A 24,682-nucleotide genomic window follows, 5' to 3' on the forward strand; every position below is an offset into this window, starting at 1 on the left:
TATCAAAGTACATTGTAATTAATAACTAACCAAAAAGAGAATTTAAAAGTGTAGGCAGATGAACACATGATCATGGTGTAATCTAGGATATGATCTTCCAATGCTCTTTTACCTAGGGAAAGGCAACCTTGTATTTGACCAGGGGTAAAATGATAATGGTTACTGTAACGACCCTTATTCTCCTTCTAGGCTACTGTCTCCATCTATTCTAACCCATCTGAACATATTTCATGTCGTTTTCCACCTTTTTGATATTTATTGTTAAATATCTTTATGACCAGCATGATAAAAATATATGTATAATACTTTTAATGCAGCACAATACATTACAAAGGAAGACCAGAGCAGGTGGTCTAGTGTTTGGTTCAGCTGTAATGCAAGCATGAAGTAAAATGTAAAGAAATGTCATACCTTCCAGGGCAAATATTCTCTCTCCCAGTGCTTCAACAATAGTTGTAAGAGCTAATTCATCTGAGACATTGAAGAAATGTTTTTCAGTAGGATCACTGGCAATTGATTTTATTTCCTCCACAAATTTCTCTGTGCTTAAATTTCCTCTGCTGTAGCTGCCAAGAATCTAAAAAGAATTAAAGAGAAAGTCAAGGATACATTTTATACTTTAAAGATAAATTTGAGGCAAGCTATCAGAGAATACTGGGAAATCATTCTTAACCTTAATTTGTTCTATTAAAACCTCCCTCAAATTTCTAGTCTAAATTGATTTAAAGCCATTCTTTTTCAGTGAGAACAGAACTGTATGAGGTCTCAGTTTTTTTCTGAAAATACCGACCACAGCAACCAAAGCAACTGTATGGTGTAATGTCTGCTAACCTCAGCTGTCCTTTCTTCCCCTTCCTTTATAAAATTCTAATGACTTGTTCAAGTAGACTTTAGTTCAGGAAAAAAACAAAACAAAACAAAAAACAGAATACAAAATTGCAGTGGCTTCTGCATAGGTACCACCAGTTCTCCTCATAATGCAGTAGGTGGACAATTAATGACATGCCTAATTAGGCACAGGATAGTTCTTTGTTGCATGCAAATCTACAGCCCTATAAATATATAAAACAACACCATTTCCATTCAGCGTTAGTGACTCCATTGGGATAAAAGACTTCAGATTTAGTTTCCAGCTTTAACACTGCTGTCATAAAAACTCAGTTTGCTTCAGAACAAAATGACTCACTTTAATTCCCAGACTGAGGAATACTTAACTGAATTTCATAGGAAAAATTGCTCTAAAGACTTACTTGCTTTGAGAGGGGAATCAAAAACAAAGTTCCATGTCCTAGCATTCCTGGACACTGGAGCGACTGAAATTTGGTTCTAGACAAGGATTTTATTGTCAAGAATTACTGAGCTTCAGTAAGGAATTTTTTTTAACTGATCTCTAGTTTTATGAAGAAAACTAATGAAAACCTGTGTGCTACCACAGTCTACTCTAGCTTTATGCTTTTTTTAATTTAAAGATTACATCTTTTTTGAAAGTGTTTGGTTCCAAACTACCTCTTTGTAGCCAGTAGCCTCAAGCTGCTTGAGTATCCAGAGATTTAAGGTACAAAGAGGAAAAGGAAAACTTACACTATTTCATTTGTTTTTGGAGTTGGAAATTATTTGCTCTGCATTCAAAACAGGGAGCATTGTAAAAGAGGTGTTCTTGTTAGAAAATATATAGAGAGATATGAACAGAGAAAAAAAAATTCCAATATACTATAAAAATCAACCAGAGAAAATAGATGATTCCTGAATAGAACACAGGAACAATAGAGAGTTCACACAAAATCTGTCCTTAATGTCTCCGTATTTGTCTATATGAGTTAACCTCCATCATGCTCATCCTCCCGTTGAGCCACTGAGTTTGCTTAACGTGAAAATAACAACTTTAGACTCTCAGCACACAGAACAGCCGTGAATACACCTGCTTTTTTGTTGCTGGTTTATTTCCTTAAAACATAGTGGATAATGTGTCTTTAGCAAATGATCAGAAGATTCCAACTAATCCACTCTGTTCACTCCTGCTGTTAGCAAAAACGACCAGATTTTATAGGCCCATCAATCTTTCTCCTTTTCTTCACACGCACACACACACACACACACACACACACACACACACACACACACACGTCACCACCAGAAAGACAAACAGATTGCTTTTTCTTATGTGCTATAAAATCAGAAAGCAAATCTTTATTTTTTTTAAGCTTTTTTACCTCTCTCAAATGATTATACTTCCATAAAGATTCTGTGAAATAAACTTTTTCAGTCATTACATTTGCGAGATGAAACACGCTTTTAAGATTCAAATTTTTCACATTACATTTCACTTACAGCAATAGCAAATCTCTGAATCTTTTCATTTTCACAATTATCAATCACTTCTTTTAATCTGTAGTTGTCATGTGATTCCCCGTCAGTCACAATAACCATTACTTTTTGTACTCCTCTTCGTGCTCCATGAGCCTCAGTAAAAGCTTCTTTCCTAAAGAGAGTATAAAAGGGTTGAAGAAGGTCAAAGTCAGCATTTACCACACACATCATTTTACAGAGTCAACCATAAACTAAAACAAATATTAACCAGGAAGCTGGAAAAGGAAATGAATATTAACCACGAACAAATACAAACAACAACAATTGGAACTTATATTACAGTTTGTACCTGAAGAGTTTCATACGTATTCATTCATTACTCATATATTTGTGACTGATAGCATAAAACAATGCTGGATGGCAAAGAATTCTTCTCCTACCCAGATAAACTTTTGGCACCTTAAAAAAATGTGCAACTTTTCTTCCCCAAAATCCACACACAAAGAAAGAGAAACTATTTCCACCCTATAGCAGCACTTCAAGTGGTCAGGTTATTTATTCACCTGCCAGCACCTCCCCACATCTACAGGGCAAAATTTGATGTTGTGGATGTGGCAGAAGTAGGTTGCAAGTGAGTGGAGGTGGACGGGGGCGACCTGTTGATTTCTACAGCTGTGGATGGGGAAAGGGGCACTAATGTTTTTGGAGGGCTGTTCTTACAGGCTGGGGCAAGGCTTCGGTTATACAGAGGACCAGAAAAAGTGAGGCTGGCTTAGGCATCTGGAGGAGAAGGAAAGGAGCTGAGTTTCCTCTTAGAAAAAGCTCACAGAACTCTTCTGTTTGACACTGCCCACACTGATAAAAGCAAAGATCCACCTTTGACAACGGCCAAAAGTGGATGTGCAGTAAGAGTGCAAGAACAGAGGAAGCTTTTAATCATACTTCCCCTACATACAAATCCACAACAGTCTGTGGTGCTCAGTGACTTTTTGAGCCACATACGGTTTCTGTGTATTTAGTAATTCTCAACTGGCTCTGCTTTCATGAACTTGTTCAGTCTCCCTCAAGCCCCTACTTGTTTCTAAACAAAACAGCTGCTAAATATGTAGGAATTTCATCAGATTAAGTGGTAATATCAACAAAACTTGGGTCAGATAATCAGAATAGTTCATCAAAAAATGCTGCACATTTCAAGTATTTTTTTTTGGAAAGGGAGAATGTATTCTCTTCTGGAATAAAGTCATGCTGTCATGCCAGAAAAAAAAAAAAAGAGAAAAGAAAAGAAGAAAAGCAGAAAAGAGAAAAGATATGAAGTGTTCAATAATGCAGATCATTGCTGTATTCATGTATGGAACTGAGCTGGTCCATTTTTAGGTGCTAACACTATGCTAACACTAACTTTTTGTGCTAACACTATCACTATGAGCATTTTAAATGACTCTGGAAACAATTTCCTCAAAATGGACAACAAACAGCAAATTTTCACTGCCCATTTGAGCAAATAGTAGAAACTACTGATTTTAGTGAGTGCAGAATGAGGTCAATATTGTATGGTTTCAAAAGTGTCCCTCACTTTTTTGTTTATAATTGTTCTCTGGTTCCTTATCTTTCACATAGTCCATAATCAGGTTTGATGAGCTAGGAGTGGGAACAGATAGCTGCCTGTATCACTCATCTGAGAGTTTGATTTTGCATTTACTTTCTATTCTGCAAAAGTTGGATTTCATTTTGCTTATGAAGGAAGCATTCCTAAGTAATGCCATTGATACAATAGCTCTTTAATCTCCCAGTACTCCGTAAGCTTTATGGATTTGAGATATAATGTCTCTAGACTTGCTGACAAACATGGGCTCAAACTCTGCAGTACTCTTAGCCTCAGAAGGAAGATAAATTAGCACTAACAAGTTCTATTTTTTTCCTGTAGAATTCTCCTCTGAAAGACTTAATTTCCTCTATCCCTCTACACACACACAATTCCTACCTGCTCTGTGCAGACATCAAAAATTTTCAGCACTTTGCGTAGGTCTACAAGCATGTTCTGTGTCTTTCTCTTCCCCTATTTCATCCATTCAAAAGACAGCTGCCTTTTCAAGGTGCTATGCATAACTGCTGTAGAGACTGGACAGTCTGTTATCCACTGTCCTTCTAAAGTTTGTTTGCTTAGCTAAAACAAAGTCAGATGTCAGCCACATCTTATTTTCGATTTATAAAATCCGAACTATCACCATATCTGTTTATATTTGTTTCTACTTTATCCAAGACTTCATAATATTTTATGAACGTACCTTGCTGTATCTATTCCAAGGGCTGTCATAGTCTGTGTACCACCTCTCTGGACTATTCTCGTGGCTGCAGCCATCACATCTTCTGTTGTTGAGTATGTATTCAGGAAAAATTCATGGACTACAGTTTGTCCATACTGAACAATTCCAACCTGAAACATACAGTTCACGTTAAAAATCAGCCAACCTTAAAGAAAACATCTGTGCCTTGTCAGCCTCCTTCAGTGGGTAAAATGCCCTTTTGTACAGAAAGCCAGGAAAACTCTGTGTGTTTCCCCCCAAAAGTAAAACCTATTAGCATTTGAGCAAGACTGACTAATGCAATTCAATCTCATGAAACATTTTGAAGTCTCTAAATTGTTTTATTAAAAATAGGAACAAAGAAAGAAGCAGGCTCAACTCCTTACCATTCCTGACTTGCAGTAACCTGACATGCAGCTCTGCTCTCCTCTAGGCCATGGCAGAACAATGCCCTAACCATCAATCTCAGCTTTTCAAAATAGTTTTCCATATAGCATACAAGGCCGTGTTTCACTCACACTCTGGTTTCTTTCCAAATATAATACTTCTACATCCAACAGGCTATTTACCCTAACCCTGGACTAGGAATAGCACTGCAATGGCAAATTGAGGCCCTCAGGGTGAGAGGAAAACCAGTGTGCCCTTGTCTTGATGAAAACAACAGGACAGTACAGAGCATGGCCCTTCTCCCACCAGGAGGTAAGCCAAAGTAATAAGCCTGACAAGTACTTGAATAAAATGATGGGCTCCTGGAATGGAGGAATGAGAGGAAAACTCAAGATGACCTCAGCAAGACAAGTCTTTGTGTGAAAGATCAACACATGGGACTGGAACCAAACCACAGGTGCCTGAGAGAACCTACTGCAGATATGAAATGCAAACTAAAAGGAAGATAAGCACTATTCTTAAATATTAATTAATTTCTCTCATTCATCTCAGTCTGTTTTAATGCTCTGGCAGGTTCTTGACAGCTTTTGCTGGGAAGAATCCACACAATGTTCCATTAGCATATTTCAATTTTATGTTATACTTGACAATTTATAGGTGTGATTTAGGATAATGTAGTTTTATGTGGCATATTTACTTCTTACTCATCTATTATTAAAAGCACTCTAGCATTTAGGTATTGAAGATCAATAAGACCTGTGATGTTTATGCAGTCATTTTATTCTAGAGGTGGCTTAGTACATACTTGGCAATTGCTTTATAGGTGGTTTTTGAGCCCCTTTCATAGCCTCTCAGTTTGTGCACAATGTTTGTTTGTTGGCATTCATTGCTTGCATTTAAACCAAAAGGGTGACTTGTAGTAAAAGTGTTAGAGTTGGATAAATATCTGAAACTCAACATTGATATCATGCTTATTATAAAAAGCTAATTACATGAGATTATGGGTATAATTATAATAGTATGTAGTAGCAAAATCTATCCTGCTTGATTTCTATATCCTTTGGAAAATATAATCAAATTTGCAAGAACAGATGTATGTCCAAATTTACGACATTACATCCTTTTAAAATATTTTAATTCTCTCTCAGAAACATGCTCTTCTCCACCTATAACTGAGAATGCCCAGAGGCTGTTATGTTCCTGTGGACAGCAGCATATTGATTCTGCACAGTGTGTATCTCTTGCTCAGTTTACACAAAGGGCTGGGGCACACACAGTGTCATTGCTCCCAGGAGTGATTCTGTCTGTATCTGAAGCTGAAGATAAAATTCTTAACCCTTTGCCTCCAAGGCACCTATTTTGTGGCATATATCTAAAGTGCGAGAAACACTCTGAGGAAACTCGCTGTGATCATTTCCGTTCTGCGGATTAAGTCCATAACAGAGTTTTCTCTCTCTTCTCTTCCATTTCATGCAGCAGCAGTTAGCTAATTATTTCTAAGCCGTCATTATCTGACTCTTTCATACAAAAAATCTGAACAAGATACTGTTGGTCATATAAGAAGATCCCCATTAATTGGTGATAAATGACAGGTTTTCATCGTGCTTGCTCTGTTGGGAACGGGAAGAGTGCCTAATGTGTTCTAGGAACATGCACAAGTGTAGCCAGAGACTGATGTATGCCTGCAAACCATATATGCAGATTCATGGACTCCTAATCTGCATCTTTGAGGATTTAATCCAAGGATTAAATCAACTGTTAGCTGCTGCCAGGATTGGGGTGGAAAGTATCTGCCAGTCTTTCATGATACCTGGAACCCATGTAGATCTTGTCTTTTTCCTAAAAGAGGGATTAAAGGCTGAGACACTGAGTCGTATCATTTCCTATTTGAAAGGAAACGCTCTCCATGATCACAGCAAGTAAGCATTTTGAGCATTTCCTTCTCAGGAAGTGAATAGGAAGAACATCTGAATCTGAAAACTGCACTGTGCTGCATAGCTTGTAAATCAGGAAGGAAGGGGGCGGGGGGCATGTGGTTATCTCATGGGATACAATTGTTCTGTGGGACCCTTTACTAGGACTAAGTTTGAAAACATTGATCATCATGTTCTGCATATTTCATGGCATCAAAGATGAGTCATTCCTCACAAGGGGTAGCATAAGACTTCCCGGAAATGGCAAAATACAACTAGGCTGTATGTCCCGGTCTCCTGAAAGATGATAGAATGAAGTCCACCTTTTAAAATTAGAATGATATTCTAATAGCTAATATTAGCAATGAAGGTTTAGGCTTTTGCAGCCTTTTAATCTAATGAAAAACTATAAATGACACAGACCTTTGTGATGTAAATGTGCCTTTATGGGACAATAAGCTTATTCAAACTCCACAACTTTAGCAAGACACTAAGACTGATAATTACAAGCGTTGCATATCTTGATTCGCTTGGTTTAATTTAAATCTAGAAAATGCAGTAGTATTACACAGAAGGACATAAGTCTGTTCTGCTTCAGGAAGCCTAATATTTTTCCCAGCATTACTGACCACAATCTATTGAATATCTTTTTAATTCCTAAGTTTATATTCCCTTCCCTAGCATTTTATGGATTTTATACTACACAAGGGAATAATTCTTTAATTGTTTCAAGTTCCTGTGAAAAAAGTATTGTAGGAGAGAACAGGCAAGTGAAGGATTGTTCTACATTGAGACAAAACATTTTTGAGGGTAATTATTTATTGTTGTTCTTTTTATTAGTGAACACAGTCCCTTATTTGGAAAGCATATTCTGGCTTTCCCAATAAATTATGAAACAATTCTATTCATTAAAAAAGAAAAAAAAAAGAAAAAGAAAGGAAAACCATTTAGTATAAGGCAGTGATATACTAGGATTTTCCCCATTGGGATGTGTTGGAGAATGAGAAACCTTTTTGGCTGTAGACCACTTAAATCAGAGTAAAGGTAAAAGAAAACCAGAGAAGTCTTGGAAAACACTAAAGGAAAATACATTATATTGTATGGAGAGCTTGCTAAAAATTCCTGACTCAAAGCAAAGTTGAGTTAATTCCATTACATTTTGTTTGGTCTATGATGATTCCAGCGACTCAGACAGAAATTACCTTTAAACCATTCTAAAAGCCTTTCTTCATCCTGAATGTTTTAAATCTCTTTTATGCACTTCCATTTTTCTGGAGATAAAAGCGATCATAAGATTTAAGCTGCATGATCTAAGTGGCACAATTTAGTAGTCCATTGATACAGTCCCTTTCGAGATATAATAAGGTAGAGGCCAAACACCTGTAGCTGCTTCTGTCACATATTAATGGAACGATAAAAAGTGTGAAAATTTCTGAAAGCCATTCCAACATAGACCTAAAGCTGGAATTAAACATATTAAAATATTCTGTTTTCTCTTTTGATGGTCTTCTACTACAGAAGGCTGCTATATATATCCTATATATAGGATTAAAAATACACCCTCATGTTAAAAGGACAATTATCTCTATAGAAGTTAAAAGACAGGGAGAAAAGTGAAAGTGATCTTGCATTGCAGTTACATTAAAATGTGGAATAAGGCAGGGAGAAACATTTTGTTCCTCTTTTTTGTTCCATTTTTTCTCATTTCCTTCCTTCTTCCCCTTTCCTTTCCACTTCCCTATCTTCACTTTCCCTTTATTTCTCTTATCCCTATTTCAGGAGAAGGCTCTTAACCAGCAATAGAGCACTGTGGATTTTTTTGGAGAACAGCAGGAGGAAGGGAAGGAGGTACTTCTGGAAAAAAAAAAAAAAATACTGTAAACTTCTTTTGCACCTGAATCTTCTGGCTTTCACTTTCAAATTTTCTGAACCTGGAACACTGAGGTGTTCTCTTTTGACTTAGCCTTTGTTCATGGAAGGGGTAAACAAGAATGGAGAAAAAAATTTCCCAAGCCTCTAATCAAAACATAGTTTTGAACTAGTCACACCCAAACTGCTAAAGAGTTATCCTGTAATCACCTCATTCCTTTCCCATGCAAGAAAACACAATCTGAAGTCAATGGAAGTCCACTTAATTTCAACATGTTCAAAAATACCCAGAAGATGAACATGGTAAAAATCAATTCAGACAGAAAGTAAACAACTATTCCTTTATTTCTACCTCACTGCTCCCAGAAAAGAGGGGAACGACAAGCCTGCTCTGCTTTTTCTCCTCCTCCCTATTCAATAGTCATCTAAATACAATTTGTGAGAAAGCAGATGGTGTGGATGGAGGTGACAGTATAAACTTCTCCTCACTACCTTTGGCTATGGCAGGATTCTCAAACAGGGTGTGAGGGGAAAGGAGAGGGGACAAGGTGTAGGAGCTGTATTCTGGGAGGGGGAAAGGTAAGAAGTCCCAAGAAAAGTCCATCTAGCTTTTGCCTTCTATTCCCACTTTTTCAACCTTTCTTTCCCCTTCCCTTTGCCATTCTTATCTATCTCTCAAAAGTTTCTCTTCTTTAGCAACCAGTTGCCAAAGTTTGGCACGTGCTTGAGAGAGTGAATAAGTGTATGTTTGAGAAGAGGGGTAGCTTTCCCAAATCACGGAAAGAAGGGATTTTGTAGGTGGTGACGTCTGGATGTTGGGGTACAGACCAGCAAGTGGACCTTTGGTGTGTGAGCTGCACAGACAAGGCAGGATTCCAGAAATAAAAATAAGAGAGGTGTGGCAATGTAAAAATTTGAGAATTGCAGGGTGAGGAAAAAGGGTGAGGGTGCAGGAGAATTGATTGCCCTGTGTACTATTCACATGAAGCCCTTTGGGTATAAGGCAGTGATGATTTCCATGCAGCCATCACTCTGCGCTGGGAAGTTCAGTTTGAAATATTTTCCTAAGATGCCACGTGTTTCAGTAATCACCAGCTTTATGGACCAAGAAGAATTTTTCCTTCCTTTCTGGTAAATTTGACAAAGTGCTTTTCCCTCTTCCTCACAATATGTGGATGAAGAGTGTGTTTAGGACACAATTGTAAAGTTGAGAGTTTATAAGCAAGCTGATAATTTTATCAGCCAGTGTTCAGCACAGCCAACAGGAGAGCTGGGTGGTAACTTCCAAACCTTTTGACTTTGAAAATGAAGGGGATACTCTCTGCAGGCAGAGGTATCCTTTACATCCACTCACATTCTCCTTTGTGGAGGCAGTCTGAGGAGATTCAGACATGAACTGGAAATTTGGAGTGAACCTGAAGTAGACACTACCCTAAATACTGGCCTGCAGCATGTGAAATATCATAGATGACCCCAGAAAATCATAAATTTTCAGAGGGAGGAAAGGGAAAAATGAAAGGAAGGCCTGGTTTCCTCCATTACTGTTAATAAAGCTTTCTGTGTCAAAACGTATCCCTGTGCCTGTTACCCTCTTCCTTGAGTTTTGTTCAGATTGCTATTTACATACTCTGTTCAGCAGACTGTGAAACATATGTCAGATCCTCAGCTGGGCTAATTGGTTGTAGCTCCATTAATTCTGATGGAACTGTGCTGATTTATAGCAGCTGGGAATTTGGCCCGCTCCATTTATTATATAAATGCAGCTTCTGCCATTAATAACAAAGACATGCAGCTTTACAGTCACTCATTAATTATGATTTCAAAGGTTTAAAAGCTATATGCTCAGTGCTCCATGATACAAAATTTTGAGCACTGTTTCAAAGATCTTGTAATCCAAGACTATCTGAACCACATATGTGTGCCTTGGAAGAGCAGTAATGACATTTGTGCTTGTGGAGTGATTGTGGAAAGGAAGGAAATGGGGAAGGACAATGTTCAAACTGTCTCACTTTATGCACTTAACTTTTGTCTCTAGATTAGAAACTCAGTTTCTCCAAACTGCCTGAACAGCTGGGGAGACAGAAAACCTCCCTGACACAGTTACTTGGAGTCAGAGACTGACTTAGTTGTGATTCCAGTTATTTTGTTCCAGTATCCCACTGCCATAAGCTCTTATAACCACAGATGATGCTCTCATTCCATTTCCTGTAAATCCTAATTTTTTGAAAATTAAGCAAGAATAAAATATGCACCATTTTACCTGTGTTTGCTGGGGACCTATATCCATGTTTTTCAGGAGACTTTTTAGGAAGTCTGTGACACTATCCCATGGATAAATGCTGTTGGAACCATCAAGGACTATGACAATATCCAACTGGGTCTTACACTCTGCAACACAAATTGACACATAAGAATTGACACTAACAAGGATCACATATATACTCACTCACAGCTCCAGTTTCTGCTGTGATTAGTAAGAGGAACATACCCTTTTATAGTGGGGCTGAAACGTCCTGTTTCACACTAACTGTAATTTTACATGGCATTCCCTTTATCAGCAAGGCACCTTCTTGTAAGCAGAAATTTAAGAATTGGATTACATAATCACATAATTGGAGTATTTATCAGTAACCCCAGCTTTCTTCAATTTCACACTGTTTCTGTTTGATTTTCCAGTGGACCAGGTCTTTAAGATTTTATCTATATTACTGGATTGGGTATTAGGTCTTGAGAGCATACCATAATTATTTGAAAGAAGTCTTTTGGCCATAAGTAAAAAAACACAAGTGGCTATTTTTAGTAATTATGTTTGGATGTTACATAGCTCTCTAATGATTGTTTATACTGAGATAAATTCCAAAAGTAGCAAGAATTTAGGTTATATACTGACAATGAAAACATTTACTTAACTTGGTAATGCTGGTAGCTAAGGAAAGTAGTCCATGCTTTTTGGTATGCCTGTGTGTATACATTTGTCTTGCTTGGCACTTTGCATTTTCAGACATACAAGAATTCCTGTGGCATGCATACCTTGCACAGATGGAGCAATGGCCTCGACAGTTTCAAATTTGGAGCTGACATTAGAGCAAACTCCAGTTGTGTAATGCAAACGCCCACACTTATAAGCATAAAGTGGTCCACATGCCTTTAAAAGATGAAAAAGGATGAAATGTTTGGTATGGTACCTGGGGAAAATATAGACTTATTTTAAAGTTGGCAATAACGCCTTTCTTACCAGAAAGCCTCCTTTTGGGTTAGTCACTAAGGTTGTTCCAAGAGTCATGTTTTCTTTTACTTCCATGACGTTAGGAACTGAAGTAGCAGCTATAAATAGATTAAAATGTTAAGTATTTGAGAACGTGAAAACAAAATGTTAAAGTGTATATCCGCTAGCATAGAGCTTCCAGCCTCCAAAATATAGCACAGACTGACATTGGTTCCATCAAGTATTTTAGCACCCTTCCTCCTCCTCCTTCAACTGCAAAGAACAAGGAAAAATTCTAAGACTGGCTTTTATCCCAGAAAATTTGTCTGGGTCGCTGTCTCAAATAGTTTTCTTGAACCGCAAAAAAGAAAAAAGTAAAAATAACAGCACAATGAAAGCAAGAGATTACTGTTCAAAAAGTTTTGTTAATTAGAAAAAAAATTCATTTTTTTATCCTGTCCTGATATATATGAATTATAACTTTCATTAATGTAAAATAAAAATACAAGCATGATATTTAGGTTTTCGAGGGAAAAGAGGAGCTAGAAAGTAATCAGACATATATTTAGTGAAATTCATATATGTAGGAAGTCTCTGTCTGCATCCAGTATCTCTTGACACGAGCAAAAGAACGATGAATATTTACCTAAACCCTATTAAGGTGCTTCAGCCTTGTTCTGCCTAGTTAGGTTCTCATCAAAAGCCTACTGATGGCATTATAGAGGCTCTTGGCTTCAAAAAGCCTTGGAAAGGGTAACCCATTAAACTGTACTCCACAACCTTTCTGCCAGGACTGCTGACCACAGTCAATTAATGCCAGTCATAATAATGTTTTGGAAACAGAGCCAACTGCCCAGTCTAAAATTATCAGCATGTTTCTCAAAGGCAATGAGATGCTTTAAAAGAATTATTTTTGATGTTTACAACACAACTTCCTTCAGATTTAGCTTAGGAGTCCTAAACAAATTTTTGCGACAGAAACAGCTTTTTAGCCAAAAATCTCACAGATTTGACGTCTATTATTCCTCCACATGACACAATTTTATTTTCTTTCATACCTGGTAAGTTCAGTTTTATGCAGGGTGATTGGCTGTCCTTTCCTACAGGGCATTTGTATACATCTCCTGTTCTTTTCTCAGGTTGGCCAACTAACGGAGAACCAATAAGCACCCTGAGAATGAAACACATTATCTGAATTTTCTTTATTCTTAAAAGGCATGCAAGTTAGCAAATAAAACTTGCAGAGAGCACAGCTACAGCAAGCTCTGAATGAAGAGTATAGGATACAGCAAGAAAAGCATCAATTATGTTAGTTCAGATACAAGGAAAAGCAGCCATTCTATTTCCTCTGTAATAAAGGACACTGAAAGGAAGCCTGCCTATATACCAAATTACACAATAGAATAACATTAAAAAAATACCACTGGAAAATAAAAGGAGTATTGGTGGATGAAAAGTACTACAAGTAATAAAGGAAATATCTGCTTTATTTAATATCTCCTTGATCGTTAATGTATTTTAGAAAATAATACATTTTTAATGCTAAAGAGAGACCCAATGTCAAAGCAGATACTTATAGGTACCCAAACCAAGAATTTAGTCTTAAATAATGTAAGCCAGCAGTATAAAATACATTGTTTTCCCTCTCACTAATGATAAAATATTGTCATTACAATTAGTAAAAGCAATTACCTAATTTTAAGGCTTTTTTATCCTGCCTACAGTGTTTTTTCAAAATTTGATATGATCAGAAATTACTGTTCTCACCCTTAAATCCAGAAAATATTTTTCAGCAAGAAATTCTGCTGTTTAGAGATGAAGACTGTTTTGTTCTCAAATCTTCATTAGCTACACTAAATATCCCAGCACTACCCAGCAAATAACAACTGCCTCCATTTAATGTGTAAAGAACTCAAAATTAGAATTCACAGCATATATTGCAAACACAGAAATCTCACCATGAAGAATAATATTTCAGCAGGATTTGCTTCTGGACACTTAGGTGATTGTGAGGAGTTATTGAGTGAATAACTTCTACCTTTAATCATAGATTAAAAAGTCCAGATAGAAGATATCTGAATTTAAACTCAGTACACAACTCAGCTTCTAAACAAACATACTGGAACAGCTCATTGTGATCCATTAGGATTTTTTAATTAATAACTTCAAAAGCAAAATAAAATGCTCTGAGTATATGATGGATCTGTCTGATATTTTTTGAGCTATATGTTGCAATGTATGTACTTTTTACAATAAAACTTAGAAGCAGGCACCACACTCTTAAGCATCCTTGACTTCCATTTAACTGCAGAGAAGCTGAGTGTGCTTGACATCCCACGGGAGATGATCAATGCTCAGCAGGACCATGCTCCCATGCTGCTCTTTTCTCAGAAAGAGCGAGTGAGCCCTGCGAACAGACAGAGGTGGTTTGAAAAGCTGTTTTGCCTGTTTGCACTGGGGATATTTTTAGGGGACTGGTTTTCTTGAGAAACAATTGCAGAGAGGTTTACAGAACACCTGCTGCTGAAAAGCTCTATCTTTGTGGTATCTAGGTAGTGTTTTAACACTTGATGAAGTATCACAAAGCTTTGTATATTTATTTTTAACCATCAGCATACAGATTTCCTGCTCTGTGCATTGCTGTGCTGAAAGAAATTTGAAAGCTTGAAAATTTAACAGCAACTCTGGAGTTTAATGTCAGAGGTGTTCAGATCTAGCACACTAGTTTGGACTCGTCTTCTTTCAGCTACTGGAAGAGTAGCCATTTCTGGCTCATATTATTTTTTGCTTTTGAAAGGTTTCAGTACACTCTACAACCACATAGCTTACTTTGCAAAATCCCAGCTCCTAGAATGGATACCATTTCCTGAGGGTCTAAATTAGCTCAAAGATAATCAGTATCAGTCATTCATGATCACAGTGCAGATTTATATTTAAAGATCCTGCAAGCTGTACAATCAAGAACAACCATTTTCAAAATCAGACTCTGCAACTTTATTTTACTGGACAGTCTCTAGGGCTAATAGCAAATGTTGGGTCACCGTGGCGGACAGATTGCCAGAGGCCAACAGGCCCGGCACTTGCCGAGCGGATTAGCTCAGGCGCTGCACCGTGGTCCGACCCGCAGCCAAGCAGCCACGTGCTCTTAGTCACAGGCTGCCTGGGGGAGTCATGGGGGTTTATCGAGAATGTGAGATTACTGGGGCAGCTCTTGCAAAAACAGAGAAATCCGCATAGAGCGATGTCTCAGTATTCCCCAACCCTTTCACCATTCAACGTTAAGTCAGTCCTCCAGCCAGTCAGTAACCTGTGAAGTTTTGTCTGTTTGTTCTGAAAAGCGAAAATCCTTTGTAGCTGCTTATCGAGAGACCGAGAAGCAATGATATTAGTGAGCACATCAAAATGCAACTTCTAATTCAGGAGAACAGTTACAAGGAAAAGACATGTTAAGAAAGCTCCAAGTGCCAATACCAAGTAAAAGACATTATTAGTCAGCCAAAAGAGAAGACAGAGCACTGTGTTACTAAATATTCTGACACAGAAATCTTCCTACCAGTTAAAAAAACTCAGTGCAGATAACCACTGACAGAAACCATTATAAAAAATATATAATACAGATTAGTTAAGTAAAGTGGAAGCCGTCTCACTGGTGATATATTAACACAGGAAATGATAAATAATTTTATTCAGTAAATTGAAAAAAGTGGACTCAGGCACAGCATAAAATTTTTTCATCTCTAGCAGGGCAGTGAATGGTCTGCTTTGAGTACTTAGTTATGTCTTTGAGGAAATGAATAAAGACTTGAACTTTGCATCTTTCAGTCCCCCCGTGTTTGCAGGTTTCTTTGGGATGTCAATCAGTTTAACAAATATGACTAAGATTGACAGAATCCAACCCTCATTTATAGGGAATACTTTCCAATAATAACAAATAAATACTAGTATAATACTACCAATAATAGTATATAAATAATAGCATAGCATCTGAGTCACTGAACATCTGATAATTTGGAGTTTACACTTAAAAACAACTTACCATTTTCCTTCCTCATTTTCATACTGTTGAACTGTGTACCCAAACATGTCTTCCACAGGTCCACTGAAGGTCATTGCATTTTTCACATCAACATTGGAGGAGCCGATGAGGTGAAAGAGAGCTTTAAAAAAAAGTAATATGTAGCAATATGCATAAAACCCAAGATCTTTAAGAAAGCACGGTTCCATTATGGCCTACTGATGGTATAAGACTGCTGTTAAAAGTGGCATTTTGGGCAGCACTAACTTAGTTTTCTAACTTTCTCTTGTAATATTTAATACTTTTTTTAAAAAAGATGCAATTGTGGTTCTGTCTATGAAAACTTAATTTCAGATCTTATTTAGCAATTTTGTTTCAGCTCTGAAATTTAGATGATCTTTAATAGTTTAAAGGAAGAATTGCCTGGATTCTGGAGGAATGAAAAACAAGAATGAGGACCTTTTCCCAACTGGTAATAAACTGTGCTCTGAGCTAATTCACATATGAAGTATTTAGTTATTTTGTATTTACCACAGCTGGTAATGGGTTCAGGATGTACTTTCTCACACATACATATGCAGCTTTGAACATATTCAAAGATGCTAGCCACTGGACTTCTGTATCCCAAATCTAAACATTATTTTACACAGTCCATCACTCATTTCTAAAACACATTTACAATAATAGTTAGTAAAATAACATTCGCATTAATAGTAAATAAAATGTCATTTTAGTTATTTTTACTCGCTCTGTTTGCATGCATTTCTAATGTGAATAATTCACAAAAAATGTTCCTTCCCTCATTCAAGGTAGTAGTTTTCAAGCTCTGATGAATCCGAGAATTGACTAACTTATTTTCAGCTAGTGGCATAAGACACACATAGCAAAAGAACAAGAAAAAGCTTCAGACATACTTAATTTTACTCTAGATTGGAGAAAAGAATAGTTTTCTCTTAATTCTATTTTAGATTGCCTGTAAACCTTTCATATTTGGAAGACAGCACAAGAAATTTTTCATATAAGCAGATGTTGTTATCTCAAAAGTACCCGTAGGTGACTATTTACAGATATCCACCATTTATCTACTTAGGGAAAGTCGCTCTAAAACAGTGTTGGACTACAAAAAGATCAGTCATGAGAGCAGATGCCTCTTTGGACCGATTTCCCGTACACTAATATTCAGTGACAATCATTGAGGAAAATACTGCAAAAATACGACTACACAGCAAACTTCAGAAAGACAAAGCAGATAGAGCAAAAATCCCAGCTTGAAGTGATAATCATATCCCACTGTGAAACTCATTAAGAAGCCAAACTTGATATTTATACATAAAAATAGGGTTATTTAGCTGTTATTCATTCTATTTTTCTCCTGCAGTGATCTCTCCACCCTCGTACTGTTGAAATCAATTTCAAAACCAACCACTGACTTCCCTGCTGCAGAGCTGTGCATTTAAGCCTCCAGGGTCAAAAAGGAGCTGCATCTGTAGAATGACTTCAACTTGTCTTAAACATAGCTAAACACAACTTTCATTTAATTTTAGAGAAGCATTTCATGATCATTTGCTGACATTTAACAGCTACATAAAAATATCCAAATCCATAATACTCGCTGCATGTTGAAACATCTAAATAATGTCCAGATACTAAAATACACTGTTATTCACCACTGAGACGATGATATTCTCATAGAGAGCGCATTACTATGATTAAGCTCCCAAATGGTCGATGCTAATCTGTCTCTCTTAACATCTTATTTCCTGTGCAGTGTTGTAAAATTATTACAAAAGACTATTTATCAGTGAGTAGGTATTTCTGGTTTCACTGGACAGCAAAAAATAAAATAAAATAAAATAAAATAAAATAAAAATCCTTTTGTGTTATTTTAGTTTCTCTCTCTCTCCAATCAGAGCCAGGAAATACAAAGAAGCGAACAAATTAAAACAGAGTTTACTTTTATTCCTCAGAAAAGATTCATGGCAAGCAATAAGAATATTCCCTCAGACAGACTGAGGGAAATAATTTGCTGGAAAAGTAAATCATGCCTCTATTGTCTTTCTTAGACCTTAAAGTTTTCTGTTAAACAAATTCTGCTATGCCTGTTCGTGTACAAGAAGTGTTTTCCTCAGCTACTCTCTTGACATCAAAGCATAATTAAAATGACAAAATCTGCCTTTTGAAAATTCAGTAGAATTAACATTGGTGCCAAGCTATTCTGTTAAACCTCAGGGTAAAAATAATTGCTACTGTTATTTTTGACACTGCGTTGGGATTCAGACTGCTTCACTTAGACTCCCAAGTTACCTCTTTGACAGTGAAACAGTTCTAAAGAAATATTCCGCTAAAGCAAGAATCTAAGTTCCTTATTTAGTCAGAGAAGAAAAGCAGATGCCAAAGTGTCGCCTTGCTTCTTAAAGACCTCCAGAAGCCTGCTCACTTTAGTCCCCAAATAAGATGGACAGAACCTCCTTCTATAGGTCTTCAAAGACATGTTTCCTCCCCCTTGCTCACCTTATGATGACATTTAAAACATATTTTAATAGGAAACACTAACAGCCACAGATTCCAGCTCATCTCTTCAAATACATTCTCCTAAAGCTACCGAAGGTTACACATGCATTCTGTGCTCTGTATGAGTCCACCGTGATTCCATCATCTGCTCACAGACAGGGAATTTCTTCACAATAATGAACTATGGACGCCTACTGTAATTTTTATAGTATACTCACTATACTAAATGCTCTTGAAGTTTCATGAATCTAGGTTAATGCGGCGTTTTCAAATTCATAATTTGAAAAGAATACATTTCTAATCTTCATAGCTACAAATAAAAGTTTGAAAATGTGAAAAGCTAAAACAAAAAACTTAGAAGACAAATAAAAAACGCCAGCTGTTTGCTACTAGCCCCCAAGCCCTCACGATGCTGAGTGAGGTCAAACCAGAACTGGCTATAACGGTAAAGAATCTCCCCCAAAAAATGCAGCTAAAGGAGCCAGGAGGGGCCAGACTGATCACAGACGAGAGGAGGTGACTCTCCACACAGCAGGAACTAGCTCTGTGGAAGCTGCAGACGAAGGATGTTTTGGATGCTAGATGTTATGTAAATTCAAGGGGTAACCGAGCGAGTCCATGAAAGAGAAAACTACTGCAGGTTACAAACCACACAGAAAGCACATCTGGCTAAGAAAATCCCCTCAGCTGGAACCATTCGGAAGCTGGAAGAATACAAAAGAGGAATATTACACATGCTCGTCTAGGTCTTTTTTCTCTAGGTATCTACTTACATTTACTGCTAGAGCCATACTGGACTAAATGCAGTCTTGATTTGATCCAGCATGGCTACCCTCATGCTTTCTCAACTTCTTGCTCTATTTCAGCCAGAAATTAGATGCTTTAAAGTCTGATTTTGTATACAAATCAGGTGGCATGTTTTAATATACAAATGTATTATATGACCTTCTGTGGATTCCAGGGGCTATGCAACAGCATTAGCCTAATGTTTTTGAATAAAAGTTTCACGATCAGCAGCATAAGATTAAATTATAAATAATTAATAAATTTAAAGCTATCTTATTACATTTTCCACAGATTCCATAAAAGGAAATCTTACTAGTCAAAGATACGTTCAAATCCACAGATGGTAAATGGAAAATAGAGTTACTGTGACCCCCATTACATGGTCAACTGATAATAATTTACATCCTTTACTTAGAGTAACCTGGAATTCGCAATTTGTTTCATTTTTAGTGCAAAGAATATTGCACAACATAAGCTGATGATTCACAACATTTAAAAACATTAATGACTGTGAAAATCATATTTTATATTAATAACAATATGTAGCTTGTACTCTTCCAAACTTCCAATTTCTGTCTGATATATACACATTCTCATCTGTCTCTAGCAAGGTTGTGTAGATAAAGCGAAGAGACTATTGGCAGAAGCAGTGGAAAATGTTGAGCTACAGGGAAGTTGAAGAGAATTCTTTCGAGATTTATGTGGATTGAGGAGAAAAACACATTTTTGTGAGGCATGTAGTATTTGACTACATACTTAAGCACAACCACTATACCTAAATTAAGTTATCAGGATTTTGAAATACTTCACATGGTGTTAACAAGAATCACTAAAACAAAATTCAGATCAAAGGACTAATCAGAAACGCTGAGAATGAATGTGTATCAAGAGATAAAACTCACATCCCAGTTTTCACGCTCTTGTTCAGTAACAAACTGGGCAGCAGAGACGACCTAGGACAACCTCCCTCTCACTGCTGATTTGAACTGAATTAGAAAACTATCTAGTGCAAGAGGCATTCTTTGCCGAGCACAGTTTGTATCTACACACCAAAGGTTAACACTCAGTCACCCAGACAACAACCCAAATATTATTTCTATTGTAAACCTAAAGTAGTAGCATATACTTGTCTAGTAGCCACTAATACAAATTTTTCAGTTACAGGATCTTTTAACCAGACTTTCACACTGAGTCTGCCTGGTTCTTCTGCCTCTAAACTGTTTGTACAAAAATGCTTAAAACTGAATTCCCTGGCACTTGTCTGTGCGCGTATGACCTGGCCACTCTAATCTCTAGCAGAGAACTGCAGAATAAGTACTCATGCTTTCCCAGAATAGACAGATATAAACACAACCAGAACAGTAGCACGAAGTCTAACACTTGGCTCCTTTCTGAGGAAAGGAAAATCACCACAAATCACCCACAATAAATGACATCATGTTTACTGACTTAACCCAGAAAAGAGAGTAAATTCAGGATAGGTTATTTTATCCATGTACAATCTGAGGCAAATAACCATTGTATGCTCCATTGTGGTTATTCTGAGAAATACTCATGTTTTTTGCAAAACTTGGAAAGGAAAAAATTGCATTTGGTATTCAACAGGGGTTACACGTTTACAGGGATTACCTCTCTGTTACCTTTGTTCTATTTCTCACTTACTAGTATAGCATTTCAGATGCCTTTACTAATTTCTCTGTATTTTTCAAGAAAAGACTGAAACAAGCAGGTCTGATTGCAATAAAGGAGGAGAACAAAACAAGTAGAAATATCTTGCAAAAGCGTGTATAACTGGAAAATATTGGGAAACTTCAAAAAAAAGCTTTTAGGAGAAAAAAAAACAGACTACATCTATCCTGGGCAATAAAAGAGGACAGAGAAATTTAAGATAAAGATTAAAATATTTTATGGAGTTCTCTTATTCATGGATCTCTTGCAAAATAAAATACTGCTATAATATCTTGTATAGCACATAGTACATCAAACAACACTGTAAGCATATTTTAAAGACCTGCAAATATAGAGGAGTGCATCTGATAAAAATGTACTGATAGTTAAGTAATATTAGGAAGGATGTCTGAGTTTATAAGTCAAATATTGAGTGCCTTCTTACCGTATTTGATGTTGATAAAGAAACAAGACTATAGCATTGCAAAAGTCTGCCCACCTCTGCTTTTATGAAATACATGAAGCAAACACAATAAAATGAAGTACCTCGGTTGTTGGTGGGCTATTCAGTGAGGTGAGCAGGACTGGGTATATTGGTTCAGCCTCCCACAAAAGCTTGATGAGGAAAAGGTAGCAAATAATATCAACCTTTGCACTTGAGGAAACTGATAGCATTGAGTGTGTGGTCTTTTGTATGTATGTGCAAGCTTGTACTGCTGTTCCCAGCTAGCTGGAACCAAGCCAGTTATAGAAAAGCAGTGCTGTCCTTGGGAAAGTGCAGCACTGAGCCCAGGCAAATGAATTCTCCTGGAATTTGGGTCTTCTAGCTACAGCAACACTACACTGTGGATTTAGGTTCAGAGCTGGACTGCAGCTGGCTGGTAGCATGGGAAGACTAAACATGCACCTGATTGTAAAGACATACCTATAAAAATGCTACTTGTGAAGTGATGGGTCAAACATGTGAAAGCGGATTCTTTGCTGGTACAGGAAGTGGAAGAATCTTCACATTTTGTTTTTTGCTTCATATGTGATAATGCCACTTCTGGATTATATAGTCTTGTCTTATGAAAAAGAGTTGTAGTCACAGACTTTCCAAGTGGAAGAAAATATGGATGTGTGGGACAATTGCTGTCTGTGGGCTCGGAGGCTGGAGTACCTTGGTCTTACTGCAGAAGGCCAAGGCGGCTGTGGTAGGAGTTCATGCTGCATTCAATTCTGGCTGGCTAAAATATCCATGCATTTCAAATAAAGCTGTATATTTTTAAAAAAAGTTTTCAACTTGTCAAACATTTTTCAGCAGAGCTTAAATCAAGCCTTTTATTTTTCAGGGCCACAAAAGAACTTTTGTATAATTTTGCCTGCAGCTTTTTTTCTTTAATCTTTAACCTTTGAAGAGCAAAAGACTGACTGCCTGGAATGAGTCCAAACACTTGGAATCCAAAAAAAAAAAAAAAAAAAAAAAAAAGACTTTATTATTAAAAGTAGATAAATATCCCCAAAAGACAAAGAAATATATATTTGAAAGTGGTTCCAGATTCAGTAGCCACAAGCTTTTCAAAGCCAGTTAAATGTTTTCTACAATCCATTAAATAAAGCTTCCTTTGCTGGCTTTGGACCAAATAATTTGTACTGGAGAAGAGCTTTAGAAGGCCTGAAAATGTACTGAATCAAAGCTTTGTAATGTGGTCCTAGATGAGTAACACAATGTAAAAGACAAAACTTTTAGAAATACAATAGTAGAGTCCAGGAATACATGCCCCACTCAGTTGACTGTCAACTGAATAAAACCATTTTGTTTAAAAGTTTGGAAGAAGTCCTCTCATCAGTACAATTCTTAGCACTTTGCAATTTCTCCTGGAAGGGAGAGAAAGCCTTAAAGATGTGCAGTCACATATGGAAAACTTTGTGAGGTCACTTATGAGACCTGCACAGATGTATGCAAAGAGGCTTAGAAATCTAGCAGCTTGCTGAAGGCCAAATGGCAACTCCTTGACAATGCTTCAGCTCATCTCCTGTGATCTCTAGTCCATCTTTTGGACAGAGCCTTTCCATCAACACTTAACTCCATTCAGTTCCCTACAACCTTAGTGTTCCTCTCCAGGCCATTCTCCTTTGCTCCCAAGACCATTTCCTCTTGAACATCCCACTATAACTTTTGTTTCCTACCATCTAGCTTTATCTACAAGCCCCCAGGAACCTTTACCTATTGACTTTTTATATTTTTTTTAAAAATAACACTATATTTATAGTCATCTATAACTCACTCAAATTTCACATAGAAAATGTGGTTAAAATGACTGTGTAGTTATTTTCCTGAAATAAAACACAGAAGCTTAAAAAGCAACAAGAGATTAATTTCACGCAAAAGGTTAAGTGAATAAGCATGGGCACTTTAACCTAAAGAAAAATGTATTGTTCACAACCCTCTCCAAAACTGCTCATGGACCATCCATTTGGAGATTTTCCTCCACAACAAATTTCTCTAGGTTGACAGGAAGAGTCAAGTATGATGTGTCAGCTTGTTTTATACAAGCTTCCTTGTATAGTGCAGTTTTGCTGAATCTCAGTTTTGCTGGCTGCTGTGCTGCTGCTGTAAGCTTTCCTCTCTGCAGCCTTGTCAGCCAGGTACAGCTGTCCCTGCAGGATACACAGTCTAATCCTTAGCAAGCCCCAAAGCTAGCATCTCTTCTCCCATAGTGATTTTTTCATCCGACTCCACACTGTTAACAGGACTGCTTTTCCTACATTAAAAAGCATAGTTAAGTATTAATGATTAATTCTGTTACTGTTACCCTAAATAAAAAGGCCAAGCAGGTTCAATATGAATCTTATGTTTTATTTTGAACAAAAACAAGTATGATGCTACCTGAATATCCAAAACCTTATTATTTCTAACGTGCTATAAAATTTCTAAATATTTTTAAGTATTCTTTTCAGAGTCCCTACAAAATTAAATTCTGTAACACTAGCTTAATTGGAGGAAGCAAATCCAAGATTTTCACTCAGAAACAAATGGCCTCCATACCTTCTCTAACTTATATAATCACATAAATCACCTCAGGCAAGAGTTTCTTCAGCATTATGCCTATGATATAACCCAAGATGTAGCTAGGTTGTGCAATAGGTAGCACAACCAGTTAGGGAGGTCAACTCAGTCACTACGTGCCAAAAGTATGACTCTCCTTACACAGCACCCCTCCACTATGGCTAAAGATCAGTTAGCTTAAATGTATCTTTGAATTAGGGAAGCATTCTACAATTCCAGAGTTGAAGCTCATGTTAAAAGCACAGAAAAGCTTACAGGAATATATCAGAAATTCTGAGGCAGAGATGTTTGAGCAATATAACAGTATGTGTTATGCCTGTCCTCTACCTAAAGGAGAATTTATTTTGCTAAGATAGAGAATGATGACTTTTGCCATTGTGGAACATGCTCCTGCGCTTTTATGATCTATTAGTATAGCGTGAAGGAAGGAGAAAGCACTGAATAATCATCACACTGTGGCCAAACCTCTGAGCTGGAGTACCACCTGTCAATATTCAAATGTGAATTGCAAATGCCATTTTCTACATATTTTTAAGTTTCTTTTGAATCTGCACTTTGTACTTATGCTTTCCCTTGCCAGCTAGCATGCAATCTTTAAAAAATGAAATAAAAATAGTCTGTCAAAAATTCAGGGAAAACTGCCAAACATTGCAGTCAAATTAACATACT

General features: G+C 37.0%; 1 protein-coding gene across 1 annotated transcript in view; it reads right to left on the minus strand.

Moving 5' to 3' along the window:
- Positions 1-24,682, minus strand: part of ITGA1 (integrin subunit alpha 1) — a 77,163-nt gene that overhangs the window by 31,830 nt on the left and 20,651 nt on the right. The window contains exons 2-9 of the mRNA XM_067315141.1: positions 16,021-16,141; positions 13,043-13,155; positions 12,015-12,103; positions 11,810-11,924; positions 11,040-11,167; positions 4,593-4,741; positions 2,329-2,479; positions 412-577 (exon numbers count right to left, since the gene is read on the minus strand). Of these exons, the coding sequence (XP_067171242.1) occupies positions 412-577; positions 2,329-2,479; positions 4,593-4,741; positions 11,040-11,167; positions 11,810-11,924; positions 12,015-12,103; positions 13,043-13,155; positions 16,021-16,141 (1,032 nt within the window). The remainder of the gene's footprint in view (positions 1-411; positions 578-2,328; positions 2,480-4,592; positions 4,742-11,039; positions 11,168-11,809; positions 11,925-12,014; positions 12,104-13,042; positions 13,156-16,020; positions 16,142-24,682) is intronic.

The sequence above is a fragment of the Apteryx mantelli genome, chromosome Z (assembly GCF_036417845.1).
Source record: "Apteryx mantelli isolate bAptMan1 chromosome Z, bAptMan1.hap1, whole genome shotgun sequence".
Lineage (NCBI taxonomy): Eukaryota > Metazoa > Chordata > Aves > Apterygiformes > Apterygidae > Apteryx > Apteryx mantelli.